The 25557-nt window shown below is 45.3% G+C and overlaps 2 protein-coding genes across 5 annotated transcripts; one reads left to right on the top strand and one right to left on the bottom strand.

Moving 5' to 3' along the window:
* Nucleotides 1-78: 78 nt before the first annotated feature.
* dusp29 (dual specificity phosphatase 29) lies at nucleotides 79-2064 on the top strand. Of its 3 annotated transcripts, none has more exons than XM_079182987.1 (4): nucleotides 79-180; nucleotides 312-531; nucleotides 619-842; nucleotides 1272-2064. In XM_079182987.1, the coding sequence occupies exons 2-4, from the start codon at nucleotides 350-352 to the stop codon at nucleotides 1484-1486; spliced, it is 621 nt and encodes a 206-aa protein (XP_079039113.1). In that variant the 5' UTR covers nucleotides 79-180; nucleotides 312-349; the 3' UTR covers nucleotides 1487-2064. The 3 variants fall into 3 exon arrangements, with proteins under 3 accessions (XP_079039113.1, XP_079039111.1, XP_079039112.1); XM_079182985.1 differs by having other exon boundaries at nucleotides 103-180; nucleotides 333-531; XM_079182986.1 differs by having other exon boundaries at nucleotides 134-531.
* A 155-nt stretch (nucleotides 2065-2219) lies between these two features.
* kat6b (K(lysine) acetyltransferase 6B) lies at nucleotides 2220-25017 on the bottom strand. 2 transcript variants are annotated; one of them, XM_079182970.1, is made up of 17 exons: nucleotides 24799-25017; nucleotides 21881-22716; nucleotides 17858-17966; nucleotides 16238-16353; nucleotides 15924-16005; nucleotides 15272-15401; nucleotides 14020-14972; nucleotides 12720-12841; nucleotides 11762-11874; nucleotides 11484-11625; nucleotides 11184-11345; nucleotides 10450-10543; nucleotides 8700-8931; nucleotides 8242-8401; nucleotides 7534-7821; nucleotides 6437-6740; nucleotides 2220-6311 (listed from the first exon to the last, which is right to left on the bottom strand). In XM_079182970.1, exons 2-17 carry the CDS (start codon nucleotides 22496-22498, stop codon nucleotides 3493-3495), a joined length of 6444 nt encoding a protein of 2147 aa, XP_079039096.1. In that variant the 5' UTR covers nucleotides 22499-22716; nucleotides 24799-25017; the 3' UTR covers nucleotides 2220-3492. The 2 variants fall into 2 exon arrangements, with proteins under 2 accessions (XP_079039096.1, XP_079039097.1); XM_079182971.1 differs by lacking the exon at nucleotides 24799-25017 and adding an exon at nucleotides 23451-23535.
* Nucleotides 25018-25557: the final 540 nt, after the last annotated feature.

The raw sequence follows: 25557 nt of genomic DNA, 5'->3' as shown, positions 1-25557 counted from the left end.
AAAAATATCCTCTGCATTTGATTCCCGTCACAGAGCGGTTACACAATCTGTGCCCTCACTTGAGCCTGCCAGAATTAAACCTTACCATGTTCTGCCTTTAAGGACCGTGCTTCGCAACAAGCTGACAGAATGATGAAAGCAAAATTCACAAGCAGGAAAGCGAAGGACTTCAATCTCTTGGTGAGTGGTTCTGGAGATGCATGTCAAAAAACAAAAACAAAAAAACTGTATTTTTCTTTTCCCCATGATTGTAGAGGGAGAAAAGTGAGGAAAAAAAACAGCAAGCGTGCTATTTCTTTTCCCCCCTTAAGCTAATAAATCATGTGTGAAAGGATGCCACAGCGAGAAAATGGCTTCTCACAAGTCAAAGACTGGAACCAAGATAAATGTTACAGAGGCAGTGAAGGAATCCAGTCCAGTGGATGAATATGTCACACCTGGGGGCTATGAGCTGGAGAAAATCCTAAACCGTGGGAGTGTGGCTTACACTCATGTCAACGAGGTCTGGCCTAATGTCTACATCGGGGACGAGTGAGTAAAAAAAAAAAAAGTATAAAATGACCAAACTGAATAAAATAATGGAGGATTCAAATAAATATTCATTCTGGCTTCTTGCAGGCAGACGGCAAAGGACAAGTGTAACCTGAAGAGGTTGGGGATTACGCACGTCTTGAACGCAGCGGAGGGGACGTGGAACAACGTGGACACCGGAGCTGTTTACTACAGCGACATGGACGTGGTCTACTACGGCGTGGTAGCAGAGGACGTCACCACCTTTAACCTCAGCCAGTATTTCTTCTCTGCGGCCCGGTTTATAGGAGAAACATTGGGCAATCCTCAGAGTAAGACAACACATCGTTAAAGGGTCGTTTCAGCGGGATGATTTAGTGGTATCTGGGCTTGACAGCAAATCTGATTGGTTTTCTGATCTAGACAGCCCATAAAAAAAGCTGACTGGCTTGTCTGATTTAACAGTTTGTGGCTTGGAAGGCCCTCTAGATACCCAAACGTATGTACACAAGCCCTGAAAAGATGAGTTTTTCCTAATATGTCCCCTTTAAAGTTCAGCCAACATCCTTGTTTATTGGCATGAAAAGAAGAGTAGTGACGGCTAAGGATTATACGCAATGGCATTGTTTCTGGAAATGTTTCTATTCTTTGAGGCACTCAAATGAAATTGGGAAAACCCAAACTTTCTGGCTAGACAGTAGAGAAGTGAGCTGGCCCTTCTCTCCAACTGTTCTCTGATGGTGTGATTCATTTGTGTACAGATAAACTGCTGGTGCACTGTGTGATGGGAAGGAGTCGGTCTGCCACACTCTTCCTGGCCTACCTCATGATCTGCGAAAACATGACGGTGGTCGACGCCGTCGAACACGTGAAGAGACGCAGGAGGATCATCCCCAACTGGGGCTTCCTGAAACAGCTGAGAGAGCTGGACATGCAGCTCCTGGAGAAAAGAGAAGAGGGCACAGAGCACAGCTGATGGGAGCACTCGGGGGGCCAAATCGAGCCTCAAGTCAACGAACGGAGACAAATTCAAGTCGGCTTTCAAGTCATTGTGAAGAAATAAAGAGTTTCTGGACATTAAAGTCCAACGTCAAAAGTCAGGACAAGTCGAAGAACAAAACTCTGGCCAACCCTCAGGTCATTTGAGACAAGTCTAAGTCAAGTAAAAAGTAACTTGAGACAAGTTTAAGTTCAATCTCAAGTCATTCAGGACAAGTCCAGGCCAAGTCACTAGTCTTTTGAAGTCCTGTGAGACAAACCCAGGCAAAGTCTTCCGGTGTGAATCTCACTCACGTGACAAGTTGCAAGACTTCAGGTCTCTGAATGCCGTCCATGAAAATGACGTTCCCTTTGAAATTGTGTTGAATCGTGTTTTTTCATATTAAGTGAGACTAATATATTTTGATGCAAAGGTCTAATAATTAAATACACTATTTGTGGGCGTGCAGCATCTGCCTGTTGTTGTTCCATGTTTTGTTTTTTTCGCACTTTTCTCGGATTTGACCAGGTAACACCGTGAGACATGATTGGTTTTGCTTTAAAGTTTCATGCCAAGTCTCAGAGCAGTCAAGTCCAAGTCAACTGTCCTATTTTTTTTTACCTCTTTTTATTTGAAAATACTTTTCAGCGGAGAAAACAGCTGCCTGGACTACGACAAATTCAAAAATCTTAATATTTCAATTTCAAATTAAAAGGAGAACAATCAAGTACATGGTCAATCATAATTTATTCTTATGCTAAAATGTACAGCATTTTAAGTGACTGACAAAAGGAGAAAAGTCATAAATACAAGAATGTCATTCTGTCCGATTTTTGTGCACATAGCCAGGTATTTCCCTCCTGTTCTTACCAGCAACTCTGTACAGGTACAAAGGCTACAAAAGAGCAATATAAACATAAACACAAGTACAAGTTGCGTTTTACATGCAATCCATTAGCTTAGTTTGGTCTATTCACAGGCTCTATTCTTCTACACTTCGGTAAAATATAAATCCAACATTTTATAAAGATAGAAAACAAATCTACAGATGGAATGAAAACGTAGCTTTAAAGGCATTATGTAAAATATCAACTTTGGACTAAATTTATATCTTCTTTATTGTTATTCATCATTATAATCATTTAGTTCTTTTAAAATTCTGCCACACTTCTGAACCTTTTGAAATACAAACACTGAGATATGCTTTGTTATTTTGACAGAAATCAGTCTGCTTTATTAAACAGAAAGCTGCCTCAAGGAGATCTGTTACAAAAGACTTCAGAATTATACATACATAGCAATAAAACCTCTCAAACCGAACATAAAACAGGACTAAGTTTACATTTTTTTACATTATTAGAATTAACAAAATATAGTTTTATCTTTCTCCCTGTGGAGGGAAACCTAATAAAGGCCAGATATCTTTAAAATGGCTTGCTATTAAGCACAACACTTGTACAGTACTACTCAATGCACTGTCACTAACAGAGACTGAAGCATGCTAGTTGTCACTTTACAAAATAAGTACAATAATTTAAATATACAAAGGCATGAGTATAGTACAAACTAATTGTCAGCACTGTTAGACAGGTACACTGAACAGGTTCAAACGGCCACTAACTCCACTTGTAGCAGGCACATTAAATGGCTTCATTTGAGGCTGCTACACGACTGCAAGACCACTGATGAAATCTCTACCGCTGAGCTCTGAACCCTCTAAAGACACATCAGAGACACTAACACTAATTAAATAGATTCTCATCGTAATGATGTAAGGCTTCCCATCTGGAGAAACAAAAATACTTTTTTAACATTAGCTTCAAATCTACTCATTGATGAACATTTTTGCATTCTTTCCAAGTGCTGCTGCTGGTTTTTAAGTAATAAAACAACGAAACAAAAAACAAAACAAGGACACCAAAAAAGAAACGCAAAAGGCCAGATCAGTGCATCTTTAAACAGCTAAATGCACGTGAGAGGGACCAGCGGAGTCCTTTGGGGAGTTACCGCCCGATGAACGGCCCCTTCAGGGACTGCTTGGACATGCCTGTGTTCATGTAGCCATGGTGGCCAGCTGGAGTGTACACCATGTTGCCATGTGGTGGAGCCTGCATGGGCTGCTGGGGGTATGGCTGTGTTCCCATCATGCCCATCTGCATAGAGTACTGGGGTGACTGGTTCATGTAGGCGTGATTGCCGTGGTAGCCGCTGTTCATCATGGGCTGGCTCATGCCGTAGCCGTTCATGGCGTTGAGGGAGGACATGTTCATGGAGTTGACGTTGTAGCCCGGCGCCGGCATGATGTTCACGCTCATGCGCGGCATGGCGGCCAGCGTCCTGGACGGCGCCTGCATGGGCACGGCCTGCGGCGGCCGGGCGTACATCTGCCGCTGGTGGTGCGACAGCGGGGCCGACTTGGAGCGCGCGGAGATGTGACTCTTGGAGGCCATTTGGGGCTGGATCCGCTGCGAGGGCGGGATGCCCATGTTGCGCTGCAGCATCATGGCCGGCGAGGAGCTGAGGTTGGGGGGCGGGGTCATGGTGGCCTGCACCTGTGGGTTGGGGACTCGATGCGGGGGGGTCTGGGACAAGGAGACCAGGCTGGAGTGCTGAGACGACAGCGACGGGGTGTTTGCATAAGATGTGATGGGGTGTGAGGCCGAGTGGTTGAAAGGCAGCGAGTGAGGGTGCTCTATAAACGTGTTGGTGAACTGCTGCAGTTTGGCGAGACTGAGGCCGGACGACTGAGAATAATGCCCGTTGCCGTACTCCCCCTGATGGTTGATCCTCTCATAGAGGGCGAAATTTGGGTTGCCAGACTCGGGAATGTCTGCCAGCTGCATGGTGGTGGTGAAGTTGGTGGGTATGGCACACTGCGCCATGGGCTGCTGCTGGCTGTGCTGACTGTGTTGATTGTGAAGGCTATGCTGAGCGTGCTGATTGTGCTGGCTGAGCTGATTGTGCTGCAGGTGGTGATTGTGGTGGTGACTATGCTGGTTGTGGGGATTGTGTTGACTGTGCTGGCTCAGCTGATTGTGTGGACCGTGTTGATTGTGTTGGCTGTGCTGATTGTGAGGGACGTGCCTGCTGTGGGAGGTGTGTTGACTGTGTTGGCTGCGCTGGCTGTGTTGACTGTGCTGGCTGTTGCTGGGAGGCCTCTCCACCACGACGCAGCCCTGCGGCGACTTGACGTTGCAGTGAGGCGGCGAGCTCAGGCTGTTCTGCTGAATCATCCCGCAGCTGCCGGGGTTGACGGCGGCCATTTGCTGGCTCACGGCGCAGCTGCTCTGGGCCAAGCCGCTGGGGGGGATGCTTCCATAGGAGCAGCTATTCTGGGAGGGACCCGCCCCACAGATGCTGCCGCCCATGGTGGAGTCGTAGCTGCTGGGGTTCTCGTAGTTCTCCGTGGTGCTCTCGATGCTGCCCAGATCGCTGAAGCCGCTGTCCACCACCTGCTGCGAGTGATCCGACACCGACGGCACGTCCATCATGGGGCTCGTCTCCATGTTGTGGAGCGAGGGCACGGAGATGGCACTGTGGTCGGGGCTGATCTGAGTGTAGCCGCTCTCCAGGATGGAGACCGCCGGGCTGTTCACGGAGCGTACCGACTGGCTGGGATGTGACTGGGCGGAGGAGAGGGGACTGCTGTGGTCCGAATGGGGGCAGTCATCCAGCGAGGTGAGCTGGGGGCTCTGGGCCACGTGGGCGTAGGTCTGCAGGGTCCTGCAGGGCTCCTGGCTCTCCACGCAAAAAACGCTCTCCCTCTCGGCCTCCTGCGTCAGGGACTGAACCGCTTGGGCCGTCTCCGAGTCGATCTCTGCGCAGATGGGCGGATCCTCCCTCAGCACGGGACTGAGTGTCGGCCGCTCTGCGGGCTGAGGAGTCGGGTGATTCGGACAAGGACTGGACGCGCTCTCCTCCTCCGACTCAGAGTCTACGGGGTTATCAGAGTCCACAGCTGCTACTGAAGCGACTGCTACTGCTTCAGGTGGTGGTGTTGCTACTGTCGTTTCCGTCACTGCCTCTTGGATGCTTTCTGCAGCTGTAGTCGGTTCCTCTTCATCGCACGGTACCGTAGACACCTGCTGACTTAACTCGGAGTCATTGTCTTCTTTTGGATCTAAAAACGGTGGGGTGCATTCGGGTTCTTCTTTCGAACTCTGTTCCAGGTCTGCTTTGCTGCTCTCAGGTGCTGCCGTCTTCCTGTGACTGTCATCTTCATCATCTGCATCCTGATCCTCTATCTGCGTTCTCTGCTCGTCCTCCTCCTCCTCCTCCTCCGCGTTGTCATTCTCCAGTGATTCTACACCCGCTGCGCTGCGCTCCACATCTTTGGCTGGGGACTCCTGCCCGGGTTCACACTCTTGCTGGTAGTCTTCAGGCGGTTCCGGGGAATCACATATGTCCTCAGGCATGGGGGACATGGCGGCGGGCGAGGCGGCAGGTGAGCACACCGGAGAAGCCACCGGCGATCCTTCAGGGGAGCTGGACTTCTGGGAGCCGTGGTCAACAGGACTCGGGGGCTCAGAGAGAAGCCTCTCGAGCGTTATATCTGGACTAGCCGAGCATCTACCGGCTTTGCTGTCCTCATCAGCACTGACGATATCCTGGTCCGGCTCCCCTTTCGCTTCCTCGGTGTGAATGTGGTGCTGCTCGGCCTCCATTGGGGTTTCAGGGGGTGTGTAGAGGTTGAGCTTGAAGCCCATCTTTCGTTCGTTCTTGAGCCTCCATTTCGGAGGGCCACGTTTCACCCCTTTGGGCCAGCCTTTCTTCCGTTTCACTGGGCGGGGTCTGCTGGGTCTCTTAGAGATGACGTCAGCCCCTACGGCGTGGAAAAGAAACACACTTTTAATCTTCTGCCAGAGACGTGGAACAATCTACTATAAACATTATTAATGAGAGATAATGGTGTACATTCTAGTTTAATGACAGTCAAGATGCAAATACCTTCATTCCAGTGTTCAAGATTGTCTTTCCGTGCATTTTTCTCCAGCCGCGGACGACCTCTCCGCCGTTTCATTGGTGTAATTGGTGCCTTCTCCTCTTGTTCCTCCTCCTCCTCTTCCTCCTCTTCTTCTTCGCCCATCTCGCCCACTCTGCAGGTGCGCTCCAGCAGGGGCATCGGTCGCTCGTCCTCCGAGTTGTCAAACGGCTCGTTCAGCACCTCAGTCGTCTCAGAGATGGTCTCTGTTGTTACGCTGCTGTTTATTCTCTTTCTCTTACGCCCTCTCTTCTTGAGCACAATGGTTCTCTGAAAAACAAATAAAAAGAGGAGCCGATGAAAACAGAACAGAAGACTGAAGACAAGGGCACTAGGTGGATGACCTCCATGAGTATCAAGCAGAAATTCATTCAGGCTTTTGTGCTAAATGTAAAAATGTTGAAACCGCACTGTGAGACTAAAATGCAGCTCGGTGTGGAAAACCACAAATGAGACGGGCAGAGTAAGCACAAACCACCGTCTGTATTCTACATTCTCCAGTTGTATCTCACCGGCAGCATGCAACTCAAACGCCTTCACAAGAAGAATGTCAAAACAATACTGTAACTAATGCACTGAATAAACTCCATACTGCTTTTGTTGCAAAGGTTCTCCTGACATAATGTAGCTGGCTGTAATATTATCTCCAGCACAAGGGGGCAGTGCCATATAGAAAAAACAGATGTAAGAAGTACAGAGGAGGGCAGTAAATTAACCATGACCATTGACAATAGTACAAGGTTTAGCCTGCACAGTCTCGACACCAGCAGTGAAAACACAATCTATTATCTACAGCTGCAGGCACACAGGGAGGCTCCAGATGACAGGAGGAAGCCACTGAACCCGCCACTGAATCCATGAATATTTATCAAACCTTTCCGTCTCACCAGAGTACACAACACGGCCTCTAATGAAGGAAAAACATCCAACGATATACATTCAATTCCACTTTGTCCTAGAATAAAACTCCAGATAATCAATGAGATAATCGCAACCAAAGGGGGAATAGCTTGTGGTGACGCAAAAAGAGGCATGATTCACATCAACAAACAATAAAAGTCACCTTTCTCTTGGCTGCGAGCATTGCATGGGCTTTTGTCAGGATGGGTGGCGAGCCATCCGAGTCGTCATCGTCGTCGTCGTCGTCGTCGTCGTCGTCCGCTTCGTCGTCACTCACGTCCTCCAACTGCTGGATGCGCCTGGTCCAGGAGAGCGCGGGGCGGCGCTCGTAGGTCCTGTAGGGAACCTTACAGTGGACCTTGGTGAGAGGTTGCCTGCTACCGTGAGTCATCAGGAAGCCCTCCCTCTCCTCCTTCTCCCAGCAACTGGCCTGCTCCTTCAGTCGCTCCGCCTGGTAATTAAACAGACAAGACACATTATTTCTGGGGAAAGGCGCACGCACGGCTCCCAACATCTGAGCAATGAGGCTAATGGGAAAACAAGAGATTGGAATTAACATCATGACAAATGAATCACCGCAGGTTTCCTCCTGATAATAAGAGCAGCGTCCTGATTGGATACATGCCCGTCACGGAGGAAACATTCCCGTTAAGCAACCGTGGAAAGATTGCATTTCATGGAATATTCAGCACTATCAATGATGTAGTAACTGATTTAGGGCAATTTTGCACAACATTAGATGCCTGCTGACAGAGATAATGCTTTCCCCATTAATGGCCTCTATTTGAACTCTCCAGCTAATCCAACAAACGGCATTGCAGGCAAGTGTAAACAAATAACTAGCGTCTCCTGATTGAAGAAGCAGACTCACATCCATCTCCGCCTCCCTCTCCTCCTCAGACAGGACGGCGTTGAGAGTCGCGGACGGCGTCCAGCGCAGGGCGTCGGGGTCCACCTCGTTGCAACGCGGGTTAGCCCTCAGGCCCTCCGTGTGCCTCTGAATCAATCGCTCTCTTCTGATCAACACAATCCTAGGTCACAGGGAGAAAGAAAAATCCAATGAGTTCACATCAACAACAAAGTGAAGCACCAGCTAGGGGGTAGACAGAAGGTGAAGTGTGGTCGAAAGCGAGCACAAAGACGAGCTCTTCGGGACGGCAGGTGCTCCGTGTCCTTGGGGGTGCTCAACCTGACTTACTTCTGTCAATATTCAGCCGCATTAATGGATGCGCTGTTAAAAATACCCGCTGGCCTGGATAAGTCAGACAAGCACACAGAAGCGGCAGCGGCGGCGCGGGGCTGAAGGAGACTGCGGCTCGGGAAACTGACCTGCCATCCTGTCTGTCAATCATGCCGAGCTGCTGGAGAGTAGCGGCGATGTCGTGCGGACACATCCCAGTGGCCCTGCTTATTCCTTTAACACTGATGTGTTTATCTGGGTGCTTATAAAGGTACTCCAGTATGACACTTTTCCAATATGCCAGGTAGGATAAGCGACCCAGATCTGACAGCGGCTTCTCCGGGGAGCCGGCTTGTCCTTCTTGCCTGGTGAGAAGGTAACCTAAAAAGACAAGATTCAAAGAAAAAAAAACAAAATGCTTTAGTCGAGCTGTAGGCTGCTGCCGCTGCCGCCTCCCTTATGGATTACATATTCATGCAAGGATGTGACACCAAACCCTGGTTGGGATTTCACCTTCAAATAGTATAAAGGGAGGCGAGGCAATCAGTTTTACTCTCCCTCAACCTCTGTCAGAAGCTATGATACATGCTGGCAAGGGCAACAAAGGAGGTTTAAAGAGGGGAGTTAAGAGGAAACAAAGCGACAGAGCGAAACAGAGAAGCAGCTGGATGTCATTGCTCACGAGAGACTGCACTTAGGAGAGATAATGAACAAGAAGAAAAAAAAAAACTAATATGTATCTGTGTGTAATTAGTTTTATAGCGGCCCTGTCAAGGGTCATCCATTATGAGCGGCATGAAATTAATTAATGCCTTTTAATGTGCACCCGCTACCGAGAACCAAACAAGCAAATCTAATCACCAAACAGTGAACACATAATATTGCAGTAATCAGGACAATATTCATTACTAAAGCTAAGAAGAGGAGCCCGTGATAACACTTAAAAATGAATATTCAAATGAATTAATTGAAAAAAAAAAAAAAAGTCACTTTACAAATAGATTATCATTAATAAAGCAAAACAAAAAGAGCTGCTCTTTGAATAACGATTTGAAAGGGAACATTCTTCACACGGGCGCCCACTAATGCTCTGCTCTCAGGGCTACCTGAGACAAAGTGTTCCTCTAATACAATCCAATATAACAGAAAATCTTAATCTAAACAACTTCCAGCTCCAAAGCTACATTTTCCAATAAAGCCTTCAAAGAGCTCAGAACTCAGCTGTGTTCAATCTCCCTTAATCCCCGTCTTTGTTATCAGCACACTCTCAATATCACAGATCCTCTTGCATCTCTGTGTCTCAATGGCTCCCAAAGTGAACAGGAAATCAAATGCTCCATTACCAGCCTAACCCTCCCCGCACTCGCTCCTCTTCCTTCTCTTCATCACCCACACACACACACAAACTCGGCAAAGAGACAACTCTTCAAAACAATAAAAACGCCTATAATGACAAAAAAAATAAAAAACGCCTGCCTAAACACAGAAATCCACTCAAGGCAGCGGCTGTTTTTTCAAAAGTGGACCGCGAGGCGTTAAATATTGTATGTGCTGCATTTACTGGGATGAAACATAAAAGCAGTATCTACACCTCATCACGAGTCAAGGAGAGTGAACTGGGGGCATTTTCTATGAAAAAGCTCTTCAGGCAAAGAAATACTATTGGCCATCATATAATCTATGCAGCCAGAATGTTGTATTTCTCACTCCTAATCCTCCGTGATTGCCTAAGTACTGTTCATGAATGCTCTTGATTAGGCTACTTCAAAGCCTTAACCAAATAACAGCACCTTGCCACCAGCTACAAATTCACCCCTTAATCTGAAATTGTTTGTTAAGACTGTAAAAAAAAAAAAAAAACTCAGATCAGTGGTGTAAAAAAAGCATTAAGGAACTTACTGAAATCAATAAGGAACCTTCCAAATCCTTGCCTTTGGTACTGAGGCATGATCATTATGCAGGAGACATTGTACTTCTGCTGGCAAAGCTTTTCCTGAGGGAAGGAGAAACAGATCAAGTATGTCAGCGCTCTGCTGAAGCCGGCAATTTACTGCACCTGCCATTGTCCTTGTCTAAAGCTGAACACACACACACACACACACACACACACACACACACACACACACACACACACACACACACACACACACACACACACACACACACACACACACACACACACACACACACACACACACACACACACACACGGCGATGAGCTATTTTAAAAAGCATCACTCTGTTCTGAATTGTAGCTATAACAAATGATGATTATGTTGTTGTTGGTTAATCTGTTAATTATTCCTAGATTATTTAAATCATCGTAATAAAATGTCACATAATAGTGAAAAACAGTTTAAAAATCTCATCTTCCAATTGCTTTTAAATGTCTTTATTTTACATCATTGTAATCAATAAACAATGATTTAACAATGATGTAATACCTCATACTTTAGAAGCTGGAACCCAATGTTTTGATTTTGTTCTTGGCTAATCAAATAACAGATTAATCATTTAACCACTACAGTGAATAAATTCAATCCACATTACACAATATACTGTATCGGTATCACCATTGGAGAATGATGTGCGGTGTTCCTTCATTTACCATATAATCACTCTGTAATTCTTACCTTGGAGAAATAGCCCACAAGATGACAGCCTTTCTCATCGTTCTTTGTAAGTATGTAGAAGAGGAAAGGCTCCACATCATAATACAAGGTCTTGTGATCCAGGAAAAGCTTGGCTAACAGGCAGAGGTTTTGGCAGAATAGTTTGCTGACATTTCCATCAACCTAAACACGGAATAAAAAGACCAAGAGGACACTGTTCAAACAGTTCCCATTTTCTCCCTCCGCCTCTTCCCAGAACCCATTCAGTGAAATCTCATGCAGCATACAGTTATTGCTTTATTGCTGTAAAGGGAAGCTGACCTCAAACACGGAAAGGTCCTCCTTTCTGTAGATTTCATTGGCTGGTGGGTGGAACCAGCCACACTTCTTTGTGTGTCTCTGGAGAATGTTTTTGCTCCTCATGTACTTCAGACAGAACTCGCACAGATAAAGCTTTTGTAATCTGACAAAGACAAAAGAAAGAGACGCGGTTTGTACTTCAGCATTAGAGCTGTTTTTTAAAAAGGACACTGAAATAAAAATGCAACTCGGTAACAAAAGAAAGTGCCATTATTTGTCGAGTAAAAAGCAGCATTAACCTTGAATATTCAGGAGGGTAAGGCGACGAGTACCAGGTTTGAATCTCATACTTCCCAAATTCAATGAGGGCCGGGCACCGCATGGAGTCTGTGTTCATCAGAGATCCAGTTCTCTGTAGAAAAGAGTGAACAAAAGCAAATGGATAAATGCAGTGACCCAGATAATCCAATCTTACAGCGTCTCTGATAACCAGTCCATAAAAACGCTATGCTGACAAAAGACTCAAATCAAGATTGTGGATGAATTTGATCTAATTAAATCTGACCAAAACCTGCCACTAGTGAGATGTTAAATGTTAATACATCTTAAAAACTGACCTGCCACTGTGAAATCATGACCCTGTTAGTCAAGACAATCCACACACCTTGTGAGTAATCTCACATAGGAACTATTTTCTTTTTTAGCGAACTACACCCGCCAACCGTATCGCCACACCGAAGGAAGCACGCACCCAGCACCACTGAGCTAACGTTAGCTAGCTAACGTAAACCATTAATGTTTACATGAGCAATTTTTTGGTAAAGTGTCTTGCTCAAGGACACATCGACATGCGACTAGCGGAGTCAGAGCCGGGGATCGAACCGCCGATCCTCTGATTGAAAGACGGCTCTGCGCTCCACTTAGCCACCGCCGCTCACTATTACAGATAATAGGAAATAGATGGCTGAACTGTCCCTTTAAAAGTACAGGCTTTAAATCAAGATAATGCTGAAATACCTTTCAGTAAATATATACAAAAAGGTTCTCAATGGTGGACAGATTTGAATATATATATATATATATATATATATATATATATATATATATATGCGCCTATAAGATGTAACCCCTTAGATTTGTCATTAAAATACCTTGTTTTGTGCTACCCATGTTAACCCCTTTAACTTTAAAATATCAATATTTTCAGCTAAATCTAAACATTTTCAAGATGTTCGGCCCCTTCCCGAGTGTTCTCACCTGCACGGTGACTTCCTGAACATGAGTGAACGTCTCGATGTCCTCCTCCGTCACGTGGTCTCTGGACATGGCCGCAAAGTCGGCTTGGGCCTCCTGCTTCACGCGCAGTTCCCCGTTGTGGCCTGTTACAGGTACAACAACACAACATCAACACATGAGATAGCACAACAACAAAAACAACAACAACACCGGGCTGTTTGAAGCAGCCGGGGCTGAATAATCTAAAAAAAAAAAATTGCATTCTATGCAAATGTGCTTATACTGTGAGTGCTGCTGCTGAGCCTGTTTGAGGCCGTGTCTCTGAGGAATTTCATAATGTATCATCTTTGCATGTTTATATGAAAATCCCTAATGTAATGAAGTGAAACTAAATCACTCTAATTGCGTAACCGCTTTCATGTGCTTAGTCATCCACCAAGACAGTTTCCCATGAATGAAGAAGCAGATGCAGTGAAGGGAGCAAGTGTCGACATGAAAAGCAACTGATGTTGGAAAGCAGGCAGTAATTTTATGAAAGACATCAACACCATGACATAACCACCAAAACAAAAAGCCATTATAAGTGGACGTGATGTGTCATTAACATATTTATGGAGATGTGCTGCTGGGGTAAGTAGTGTTTGTGCAGTATATTGTTTAGAACTGCTTGAAAGATATATCCGTTTGTTTCTCCTACGTGTTATTATTTTTAAAAAACTGTGACTTCACTCCTGAAGACGTAAGGGTTACTGCACTTCTGGCTATAATCATCATGTCAGCTCTGAGTCAACTTGGGTGGGTGAATCACTGGGTTGTGTGTGTGTGTGTGTGTGTGTGTGTCTAATGACCGCTGGAAGTGAGGTTGAGTGGAGACAGTGATTTCAAGAGTGAAGGTGGGATGATGAAGACCGCTGATGTGACTACAGCCACTACTAGGTAGTGATCACAATGGGCGCACTACTGCAGAGGGTCAAGGACAGAGCAAAAGGAGCAGCATGAGGGAGTTAGTGGGCCATGCACTATGACAAAAGCCAACGGGCGAGAGGATGGAAGCCACGTCAACGCCGCAGCCAAGTAAAAAAAAAAAAACGCAACGAAACTGGGTTAAGAAAACTAAAATAATTCAAATTAGGCAGAAGATTAGTAGTCTGTTAGAATGTTGAGGGTGTCTTCTCAAAGAAAAGATTAGCTCTAGTCTGGGAAAATATAAAATAACTGCGAGTCAAGCTTTAAAAAAAAAAAAAAAAAAAAAAAAAAATGAAGAAGAAGCTTAAAAGGTGTGGAGACGCAGGTCTTGGCTGGAGTTTCAAGCCTTGCTTACCATGATTATTCTCAGGCTTAATTCTTCCGTCTGTCAAGTCTGCCTTTCCTGGTGAGGGGGCTCCCTTCTGAGGGCTCACTTTATACCTCAGCCTGCCTAGCGTCCTGTGCTTTTTAAGGAAGGGATTACGTTTGAAATGACTGACCATCTTAAATGGGTGTCCTCTGGGTCGGCCCGGCCCAGCAGACGTGGAGTGTAACCTATTTTTACTAAACTCATTCTTTCCGAGGCGCTGCGGCCCCGTTTTGGACGCATGGGTAGAATCCTGCTTATGATGCATGCGCTTAGGCGGCGCGTAGCAAGGTAGTCTCTTTTTCCGCGACTGTCCCTGAGTCGTGTAAATGTGGGAGAGTCCGTCAAACAGTCCCTTAAGTTGGCTGCTATTGCAGAGACTACTCAGGGAGGGAACGCTAGACTGGCTGGAGGAGCTCTGGGGTGAGTTAGCGGAGGTGGAGCTGCTGGACACCTGCGAGGGGGGGCTAAGTCCCGGCAAAGTGGGAGCGGGAAGAGCAGAGGAAGAGGGGGTTATCGTTTGAGCGGCAAAGGCAAACGGCTCTGGTGGCGGGGACAGTTCGGGCAGACCCTCGTCTCTAGAGCCTAACTGTTCGGCGGGCGACTCTATGGCTACAGCTCGCGAGCGACGGCCCACGGGGGAAGGGGTAAAGAATTTGGAAAGCCCATCGATAAGCCCTTTGGTTTTCTTGTTAACGGTGAGTGTAGCTCGGGTGGAGGTGGGCGTGAGGGGGGGAGTGGTGGTGGTGGGGGTGGAAGTGGTGAATTGGGTGGCGTCGACCACACAACGGGGGTCTGCAACAGCCAATCTGTCTCTGGCGTCCTTCACAGATGCAGCATGACCAGATGAAGGTGTGGAACAGACGGTAATCTTTTGACCCCTACCAGGTGACCCCCTTCCTCCAAGTGCTACCATGGAGCCGTCACCACTGCTGACAGACCTGCAAGACAAGACGTTGTTGTGTAAGGTCAGATCTCACTCTCGACTAGTACTTTTTTACTCCAGTGCACGTATCTGACACGTACAGTTACGAGTCACTTTGCAAGATTACGACAAAGCATGTGGCTAACTTCTAAAATATGTCATAAAGTAATCTACCAACAGTTTATAATGTTAAACTAGCTTCCCCTCAAACAGCTACAAAGTGCTAAATGTTCAATGTTTTTCAGAATACAGTGAACACAACGTTACCATCACCGATAGGAATATGCTATGTTACTCAGCTTAGTGCACACTTACATTCTTTGTTTGAGCTTATTTCTGGGCCTTCCGATTGGCTTTGCATATCGACGTTTGATCTGATCGGCTTTCTTGTGCAGCAGTTTCCTCCCGTTCTCCTTCGGCCTGCAGACTTGGCAGACCCAGGTACCTGGAGGGAGTCCAAACACACAGAGAGAGAGTACCGTTTGAGTGGGTTCATCAATTCAGAGGACATACAGTACATTCATTTGAAACATTTCCTTTAATACTGGGAGCTTGGCGGAGAATCTTTGCCAGTTCACAATGACAATCGATTACTCAGCACAAAGCAAAAATCCATAAGAAAAACACCGGGTCAATTCTCTGTCCGGTGGAATAGACTTCGCGTCAGCTTGTTGAGTGGAGCTATGTGTCTTGCATGAGCCAAACGTCCTGCTACAGTACGTGAGCCGTCGTTACGAACCTCGCTGTAGGGTCAGTACTGTAATCCAGAGATAGCAAATCTCCCCCTGGGGGGGGATGCTGGAATAATTTGATATGCATGCAAAGCTTCTAATAAGCCATCGCTGCCTCTCTGTGTGCTGAGTGACAGCCCCCCCCCCCCCCCCCAAACGGCCGTCTGTGAAGGAGGAGGCTTTGAATTGACAGCAGCGAGGGGAAACAGAGGAGCCAGACAGTGTAAACAGCTCACCTTTTGGCATTCTTGAAAGCGGCGGGTCGCAGCATTCCATGTGAAAGCCCCGATCACATGAATCGCAGAACAGCATCTCATCCTGAAAGGCAACAGCAGGCACGTGTGAGGGATGTCCCTGTTGCATACATGTCACCCCCCCCCCCCCCCGTGTCATTTAAAGTCTTTTGGAGAAATAAGCCCAACTGTGCACGGGAGAGGCTTTACAAATGTGAAAAACCAACAAATCCTCCGGGATGCACAAAAAGGGATCTAACTCCAAGCCAACTACACAGATAATGTGGTGTTCAGGATGTATACGACATTATACTCACAGCGTTTTTCCCCTGTATTCGACAGGAGCTGCAGGTTTTGCATTCAATACACTGCCATCGTAATCTCTTCACATTTGAGGTTAATTCGGGGGAAAACTTCAGACATGATGGATGCCCTTCAGAAGCAATGGAAAGACACATATTAGCATAACACATTCTTTACACTAGCGGCGCCTGTAGCACAGAGCTAGAGACATTTATTCACACAGTGCGGTTAAACATTAACATATTAGATCATCAAAAAAAAATACAATGGTGTGGCTGTTACTGTATGTCCGCGACACTTCTCCCCCCCCCCCCCGCCGCCGCCGCCGCCACAAGTTGTGTCTAAAAACAGTACGATCAAACATCTGAGCTGCTAATTACAGATAATCTGATCTTAATGAGGCAGAAACAGGAGCAGCACTCATTCTAATGGAAGTCGATCCATGAAAGTCATGTAAAAGCTCGCCTTCCCCCTCACATGGTAGTAAAACAGCTGTTTTACAGCGAGAGCACCATTTGTGTACACTACGAGCAGTTAATGAAAACCACCTCGACGCTACTTAAGTCAAATTTGAGCTGTAAAAATGTCACCGGGAGAACAATTCCTTACGGCATTTAAAATAATTGTTCAGACGTAAATGACTCCTTGGCAGAGGTAATTTTATGGAACAAAAGAACAGTAAAGGAAATGCCACCAATCTGCAGAGAGAAAAGGGTTGATCTCTGATCCGCTGTGCCTCTATAAGAAGAACCTGGAATTGAGCGAAATTGACTCGGGTGATTTCGGATTCTAATGGCCACTTATAGAGCATCTGCCCTTCTATAGTCCACCGGGGGTTGGGAGCAATTTGGATCCCTCCAGCCGCTCAATTTGAACATTGTTCTACCAATAAATCCCTTAAAAGGACGGTGAAGAATGTGGAGCGAGAATGTGACATCTGCCCAAACCCCCATGCGGAGAGAACTACTGCAACCAGCCAGGGTTTGGTGAGATAATAGACGTTTTTAAAACAGACACAGATTTATCTACAACCTCTATACCGAGGTAGCTTTGCTATCTCAGGCTATAGAAGGTTATTGCAGGACATTTTGCAAAATCAATGAGCAGCAATGCTTTATGGAAATATTGGATTTGCAGGATTTTTGGGTACAATGATTTGTCAGGTAAAACAGACATTACCATCTCGTTATATACACATTTGGCCGGCTGAAAATTACATTACATGTATAACTATTGTGATATTAAATTGTCTTGAGACATACCGTGTCAACTAGTTGCTACTATTCTAAAGTTACCATTTCTCATTAGTATAGGGCAATTCAGTATTTAGTATTATTATATCTGTCATAGAATTACAATGATATGATAAATAGCTTTACACAATGTAAACATCATGTGGTCCAAATGAATGATTCCTAGCAAATGCTAGTTAAAAACTGGCACGATTTTGTTTGTGAAGAGAGACACAGTTCATCGCATTTGATAATATAAATGGGATTTTGCCTAAATGCCATATACTAATGCATATTGACAAACAGCCCCTCTAAATATAGTGTTCCTACCACACATTCGGCCTCCGTTGCTTGTGAGCCTCCGCTAACAGACACAGCATGTTGTGGCTCGTGAGAACTTACCACTGCTCCCACAGTCTGCACAGGACAGCAGCTCTTCTGGCCGCTTGTCCCGATTCGACTCTTTCGTTCCAAGACAGAAACTGCATATTGGGATGGGGTCGACCCGGAGCTGGGCGGGAACACAAACAGAGAAACAAACTGTTTAAAAAACAGAAACGAGCACAGGCTGTGGTATGAAGTGCCTGGAAGCCTGCTTGTTTTTGGACATGTCGTCTTGTCGGGATTTTCGAGATCGCTGTGGAATTATTTGCCGGTTAAAGCAAGACAAAAAAAACCAGTGTGTGATTTAATGAGATGGCCACAGAAATATGAACTACAAAGCTCATGGAATGGGAAGAAAAAGGAGTTCTCACAGACCAGAAAATAAATAATAAATGAACGTCGTCCTCGGAGATATTGAGATCCACCTCCTTTATCCATTACATGAATGGGTAAGTGATCTTAGTAATCATAGTTTAAGGGCTTAATCCAATTCTTAAAGCTTGCACTCCAGTCTGAAAGGATTAACCAGCATGTAATCAAATTACCTCAATAATAAAACATGCTCTCGTTGTTACCGCCCTGATCCACTATAAATGTTGCAAAGTCTCAGAACAAATACTCATTTAAGGGCTTACGGTTAAGTTCAGACTAAGTGAAATATGAGCAGAAGGTTTCTAACACCGAGTGAGAAGAGGCCTTGCTCCACAGAGGAAGACTTCTTCATCAAACAGCCGGTCTTTGTCTGGAACCAGGACCAGACTGAACCCCTTTCATAAGGCGACCCTGTAAATGTGAGATCACGTCCACGAGACTCTAGAGGAGCATCAGACAAAACTTCCTTCCTCGCTTTAGAGGAAGTTCTGTACGGAAAATAACACTCACATGGTGTGACGGTAAATAACCCACCTCATCACTTTACACACACGACTACATCATCAATTCACTGGAGCCTTGAAGGGCACTCTGGGGATGCCCGTAATTAGTTCCTGATTTCTATGACGCAGATCAGCATCCCGACCTCAACACAATGTAAGACTTCCTCGCCTCTGTTTTGGTCCTGATCTCCTCCTAACCTAGAAGACACTCGCATCTTTTCAGCCTGTCATCCACATGAACCCTTCAGGGAAACGCAGCGAGGACACAGTGGGGATTGGGTCATTGTTCCTGGCTGTTGTATCAATTAGCTGTTGCGGTGAAGGGGGAAGTAGCTTACTGCCACATCGATGATTGCTCTATTTTCCAACCTGCCAGGTCAATATTTGAAAGCAGCCACTGCCATTAGATGCCGACCGCTGCTCGCACAGCTTCGATTATGGACACGAAAACACTGAAATGCTACTGTGTGATGAGGCGACACCTGTAGAGTGCAACAGTGTGTAAAGTAATGCGTGGCTTTGGTATCGTCTCGTGTTGTGGAAGACAAATACATTTGGCACAGATTAAAAGTTGGGCAACTGCAAACAATTCAGGCCTGGTTGGAAGTATTCTTCATAATCCAAATGCACATAACAAACAGAGGATTTTTCACCAATCATTTTGATACGGGATTATACGTTTAGGTAATTTATCAACCCAAAATGTCAAACTTCTCACATGTGACTATTTCTCTGTTTTCTTGCATTTCTTTGGGTTTCAGACTGTTGATTGGACGACAGCACCAAAGTGAAGACGAGCAGTTTTATTCTGACTATTTTCAGACATCGCAGAGGCTAAAGGAATAACGACAAAACGTATAAGATATACCCCCGATGTTTTGTTAACTGGGCTGCACAAAGATGGTCAATTTAGAGCTCATCAAAGTTCAAATCACATTGGCCCAGAGCAGAGATAAATGGAGAAATATTAATTATTTTGTCCTTGATCACAAGCCAGTCTAGGTTATTGCTGCTAAAAGATGCAGTGAAAGGCCTCAGTGTTGTTCTTACTTCAGAGTTAATATTACAATTTGTTTATGTACAAGAAGTGCATGCGTGTCATCTTTATTATGAAATATCACGCAATCACTGAGTAAACTATTTTCTTGAGAGCCTTAAAACCCAGATTTTGGGCTAACAAACACCATAAATATAATTTATACAACACAAGCAAGAACGTTAGTGTAAAGAGCTTGAAATTAATACGACATCAGTGCTAATATGCAGCCTGTGCATACCGCTGATGAAATGCTCAGAGCTGATAGGCAAGCTTTTTTTTTTAATAAGTCTCCACTTCATAAAATAGTCTCTGCTGACTGAGCTATGAAGTCTAATCCAGGAACTGGAGAATTAATTTCCATCAGGAATATTCTGAAGGCCTGGTGATTAAAACCAATAGCAATTTGCAATCTGCACAGCGCACCCCCACCCCCTCCCCACCCAAAGAAAAGTGAAAAGAGAGAGAAAAACACAGCTGAAGAGAGATGCTGATGATTTACTTGGGGATTCTAAATTAAGTACGTTACAGGAAATGATGCTGCTTGAAAAGAGCAGGCTGTCCTGAGTGAGGGGGTGGGGTCCTATTAGAGAACTGCTGAGAGAGAGAGAGAAACAGAGAGAGAGAGAGAGAGAGAGAGAGAGAGAGAGAGAGAGAGAGAGAGAGAGAGAGAGAGAGAGAGCACAAGTGGTTGCATAACGCAGCAGGAAGAAAAAAAAGAAACTCATTCCTTGCCTTTGTTCCTGCCAGAGTCTCTTCAGAATCTAATAAACTCTAAACCAAGACTTTTTTTTTGTCTCAAAGTATCTCTTATTCTCAACACACACACACTTGTGTTTCAACCACTGAGACGTCTGATCCTTTGAAGTGTAAACGGTAAACCTGGACTGGGCTCGGTGATGTCATCCGGCTGGGAGCAATAGGTTGAAATGTTCCTAAATGGAAAACAGCAGGCCGTCCTCGGTTATGAGAACCATCGCAGGACACCGCGTCTCTATAAACACTTCTCAGTTTCACTTTTGGCCTGACCACACAGACACAGTCACAGTTGTGGCTGCAGTATCAAGGTGTCGCTTCCTGATTATTCACTGTGAAACTGGCGGGGAAGTAAGGGGTGACATCTCTATAGCTATGATGCTGCTATAGCCACTTCAGCTGCATAACTTTGTGCATAAACGATTAGACCGCACTTCATCCGGACACACGATCTGCAAAAAAGCCCTCACAACAAACTACCCGGATGACTGTACGCTGCACTTCAGGGCCGTACTATTTACATCTCCAGTGTCTTAAAATCACAAAGCAAGTACAAAAGCGCTGTCATTTTGCAGACTTTTGTCTGTAGTGTGTTCTAGCTTAGCACCAATAACAGAGACATGATCTCTGCAAATTGTAAACCGCCCTTGAGGTGCCTAAAGCAGCGGAAACATTGCCACCTAGAAGTTTGTTTATATGGTTGTATTTCCTCTCTATGGGGCATCTCTGTTAGCGTTAAGGTCATGACAGACTGAGAATATTCTGTCCCGCAACACGTTCTTCAGCTGCCACTTCTCAGCACCGTTTGCGACGACTAGTTTACGCTCATGCCCTTGTAAATAACCAAGAAAATATCCCAAAATGTGTTCACCAACGCTTTGCTAGACACAAGACAGCCAGCCCCATCCCTTCAGGTCATTAGGCTGGAGTTACATAACCTGCCTACCACACACTGTCAGCATGACTTTCTGATTATCCAAGCTCTCACGTTATGGAGATAAACAACATCACAGCCCCACAGGGACGCACTCTCGATGGCGTTTGCTTCTGACCTGCCAAGCTAGCGTCTCCCACCGATTGAGACCACAATCATAACATTCCTATCAAGCGAATGTGGCCCAAACCTTTTTATACTTCCTCCTTGGTAATGACATCACGGAAATGCCACTGTTTGAGTTCCAAACAAGGTCCTTAGTTCTCGGAAAACAAAGCTTTACTACGTGTTAGAGCTGGGGAAGAAGGTTGAAATCAATAACGCATTAATAACAGAAAAGTGTACTATTATGCAGGCCATTCCTTTTCAGGGTAACAGCAGCATATGGCTAGCTTGGGGATAAGCATGAGGTGAGAATGCAGAGGCCAAGGTGTGTGTACCTGGTCTCGCTCATGTGGGAGGAGTGTCACTGACGATAGGACCAAGGGGGAAGCACTCGGACACCTGGAGCCCCTTCCCTCCGCACCGCCGTGGCTGAGCTTATACCGCGGGCCGTTTTTTGACAACCTGCTGTTGTTGACCGACCGCTTGGCCGCCAGTCGTAACCTCTGCCGGAAAGCAGGGTTATCGACAACGTTCAAGAGGTCGTCCTGGTTCCTCAGGTACCTCTCGATGTTCTTCAGCGAGGAGCCATGGGTATCATCCAGGCCCTCGATGGCCCTCTTGAGTATTTTATTCCAATCGATATGGCGCAGATCACTTGAATTCCATATAGATTCCTTTGATGGCACACACACGTTTGCAGGCGGGATTGATCCAACTCTCCCCTGGTTTCCTGGGTCCTTGTAGGAGGCGCTCCCCTTATTTGTAACCTTGAGGATAGAGCCATCGTGAACACTTAATCCCAACTGCTCAAGGACGGTCTTCTTGTCCAGTCCATGCGAGGTGGCCACCGCATGACAGATTCTCTCCTCTGAAGGCCTCTGCTTTTGCCTTTTGATTTTCTGTATTGCTTCAAGAATCCACTCCGTGTACAGAGGGTTTGCAAGTTTTACCATGGTTGAACAATTAGACTCACAAAAAAAATGCGATCCATACAGATTCCCCGGGATACATCCACATCCTTAAGTAAAGGTCAAAAAGTTATGCTCCACGCCGGCGTCTTCTCAATCCTGGGTGTCTGACATCGGTGATGAGGAAAAGTTGGCACGAGTAAAATCCACAATGGTAGTTACCGACTGACCTGAGGCTTTATGTATTCAACTCCGGATAAAATCTGAAAAAAAGGGAAAACAAACTGGTCAAATACATTTATAAAATCTCTCCTGTTATAGCTGGTTATGTCTTCGTATTCACATTCTATACACTAGCTAGCACATAGCATATTGTAAATAAAGGCCAGGCCAGAGGAATGCAGGGCATTTAAGATGTGTTAAAACATGAGAAACAGATGCATAATAACAGATGCAGGAGCTGTCATGGTTGCTGGAGAGACTTAATCCAGTCTGACACCATAATCCACACACCACACCAGATGTCCGCTTCAAAAGAGACTGTTTTTGTAAAAAGTAGTAAGTTTAAACACTGTGACAGGTCGCTAGAAACTTCTATCGAGTTCTGGAAAAGTATAAACAGTCTCCTCGACGGATAAATATTTTTTGATTTCAGATTGCTCGTCGACATAAAAAAAATTAAAAAAAACAAGTTCACATTTATTTCTCCAGCACGTAATCTTCCAAAATGTCACCGTAACATTTCTCCTTCTAACACACAGGAACTGGCTAAAAACGATCATACGTAAAGTTTAACCGTTACTTGTCCGCACGCGACTTTTGACAGCTCGACGTCCGCAACGACAAAACGGAATCGTCGCGAGCTCTAATGACAGACATTTAATCAATGCTCACTTCCTGGCAGCTGCTCGGCGTTTTGAAGGGACGTCTGCAAAATATAACCACCGAGCCGTTAAACGAAGGAAGAAAAAAAACCGTTAATAACTACGTAACAAACCTAAAGAGTTGTGTTCCGCTGAGTTGAGCAGATAAATGACAGTGTTACCAGCATTACTGATGTCACCTAAACAGTCGCCATTTTGTTACAATGTTGTAGTTTACATGAATCCGACATGACGCTGATTACAATCCAATGGAGTCTCATTAAACCTTACCTACACTAATGTGCCCTCCCTAGCAACTTCAATATTGGCTGTAAAGACAAGATCCGATTTCTGGTTTGATAAAGCACATGTCAATCTTTATGTATGAGCTCACTCTCAGAGGCTCGGCACTGGCTGTGTGATCTGTCACTTCACTCGATTGACCCGCCTCTTAAGGTGCCTTCAGTGATGAATGGATATCATTTACCTCAAACACTCGTAATATCTGAACTTAACGGCTGTAACCGCAGTGACGGGACATTATCAAGTCATAAATAAACTATAACGGGCATAAACTGGCTGAGTAACGGTTAAACGAGATAAATATTTAACCTCATTTGCGAACCGTTTACCGCCGGCCCACCTTTACTTAGGTTCCTCCTTGAAACAGTTGGTTACACTTGAAAGTGATTTGGAACATTATAGACTTTAATTGGCTGTTTGTTAAATCTATCATTTGTTTGCATAAAGGCTCTAGCGTTGATTTAAAGTGGAACACATTTCTTTAAAATAAAAATAAAAATAAATTCCAGGTAGCATATTGAAGACTCCTGCAGGCTAAATGTGTCTAAGCTATCGCCTTTCTCTTTATCGTCCTCCCTTTTCATTATTTCCCCGAGAGGAGCCGTCATTCTCCTGATATTTAACATTTCAAATAAATAAATAAACGTTCCGTTAACAGCTAAAGAAAAAGTAGCTCGCTCCAACGTCTGCAAGCGTAATAATAAACGTCCTGTGTTGCGCTGTGCAATGATGGCATGCCCTCTTTATCACCCATTAACTATCAAATCTCTCCAATGAGGAAAAAATAGTGAGCCCTGCAGGGAGAAAAGATGTTCATGGGGGAATACAAGTTAGCACGACTGCCGGGAGAGTAGCTCCTTCATCACTGCTTTTCAATTATGTATCGCTAGTTTCTTTAGCTCCCATTTCTCAGCTTCAGCTCCGCTCTCGTTTTCCATATTTTATTAGGAAATGATACACAGCCTCCTTGGATTTTTCCACATCGTTTTTGTTAGATGTTACGCAAACCCGACCTATCTAATCTGCCGCCGCCGCCGCCGCGGGCGAGAAGACACAACAAATTAACGCCAAGTTTCATGCAAGGATGAAGATAACTAGTAGCTTACGAAAAGGAAGAAGGAGAAGAAAAAAAAGAGAAACGAGGGCACAGTCTAGCGTAAATATTTGCTGGTAGTTTACCTCTTCAAGTTTTTCCCCCCCTCGGATACTCCTCTTCATTATCGGGGAAACGTCGAAGGATACATGTGCAGCGACATATCCAAAAAGCGATTTCGTGGGATTTGATCTCTCGAAGCGAAGGCTGAGAAAGCTCTCGCCGAGACATGGAGAGGACCTGATAACAACTAATTGAAAGGTTAATCTACATAGCAGCCTGTGACAAAGTGGTACCCTCCCCCTTCTTCTTCTTCTCCCACTGTAGACATCCCTACTTCAGTGTAGTGGAGCGGACCGTCGCCCCTTTAGTGCGCTCCTACAATGATATTGTCAATTTCACTTCTCCCCCCCCCCCCCCCCCCCCCCCCCCCTCCATCAACATGTCCAGTGATGAGCCAAGAGGAACATTTTTACACTACATATTTTTGGTGGATTAGTCTCGGCACGCTACATGGGCACAAACACTTATATTAACATTTATTCCCTCTGGGCTTTTTATTTATTTATTTTAACTTCCATTGATGTGCAGTAGATATAAGATCAAATGTGACATAAACACATACATTTTTTATTTTAAACAGAACTACTTCTTGCACTGGCTAATACTACCCAGGGCAGTATGGGATATCATACACTAACACCATAATCTGCTAATTAACTTCACCATGCCCGAGGACGAGCAATAGTTGTTAGCAATAATGTAGATCATTAAATCTTCAGCCTTTAGATTTGCACTCCCCTCGCTTATACTCGCCAACTCTTTGGGAGCATTAGAAATGACAG

The sequence above is a fragment of the Pholis gunnellus genome, assembly GCF_910591455.1.
Source record: "Pholis gunnellus genome assembly, chromosome: 21".
Lineage (NCBI taxonomy): Eukaryota > Metazoa > Chordata > Actinopteri > Perciformes > Pholidae > Pholis > Pholis gunnellus.
The sequence above is the reverse complement of the archived record's forward strand: the minus strand, read 5'-3'. Positions and strand labels throughout refer to the sequence as shown.

Coding starts and splice junctions, on each gene's coding strand:
- dusp29 (XM_079182987.1), top strand. CDS start 350: ATGGCTTCTCACAAGTCAAAGACTGGAACCAAGATAAATGTTACAGAG. Junction 532..618: donor AATGTCTACATCGGGGACGA/GTGAGTAAAAAA, acceptor GGCTTCTTGCAG/GCAGACGGCAAAGGACAAGT. Junction 843..1,271: donor AACATTGGGCAATCCTCAGA/GTAAGACAACAC, acceptor ATTTGTGTACAG/ATAAACTGCTGGTGCACTGT.
- kat6b (XM_079182970.1), bottom strand. CDS start 22,498: ATGGTAAAACTTGCAAACCCTCTGTACACGGAGTGGATTCTTGAAGCA. Junction 11,346..11,483: donor AGGACCTTTCCGTGTTTGAG/GTCAGCTTCCCT, acceptor TTCCGTGTTTAG/GTTGATGGAAATGTCAGCAA. Junction 6,312..6,436: donor TCTTGAACACTGGAATGAAG/GTATTTGCATCT, acceptor TCCACGCCGTAG/GGGCTGACGTCATCTCTAAG.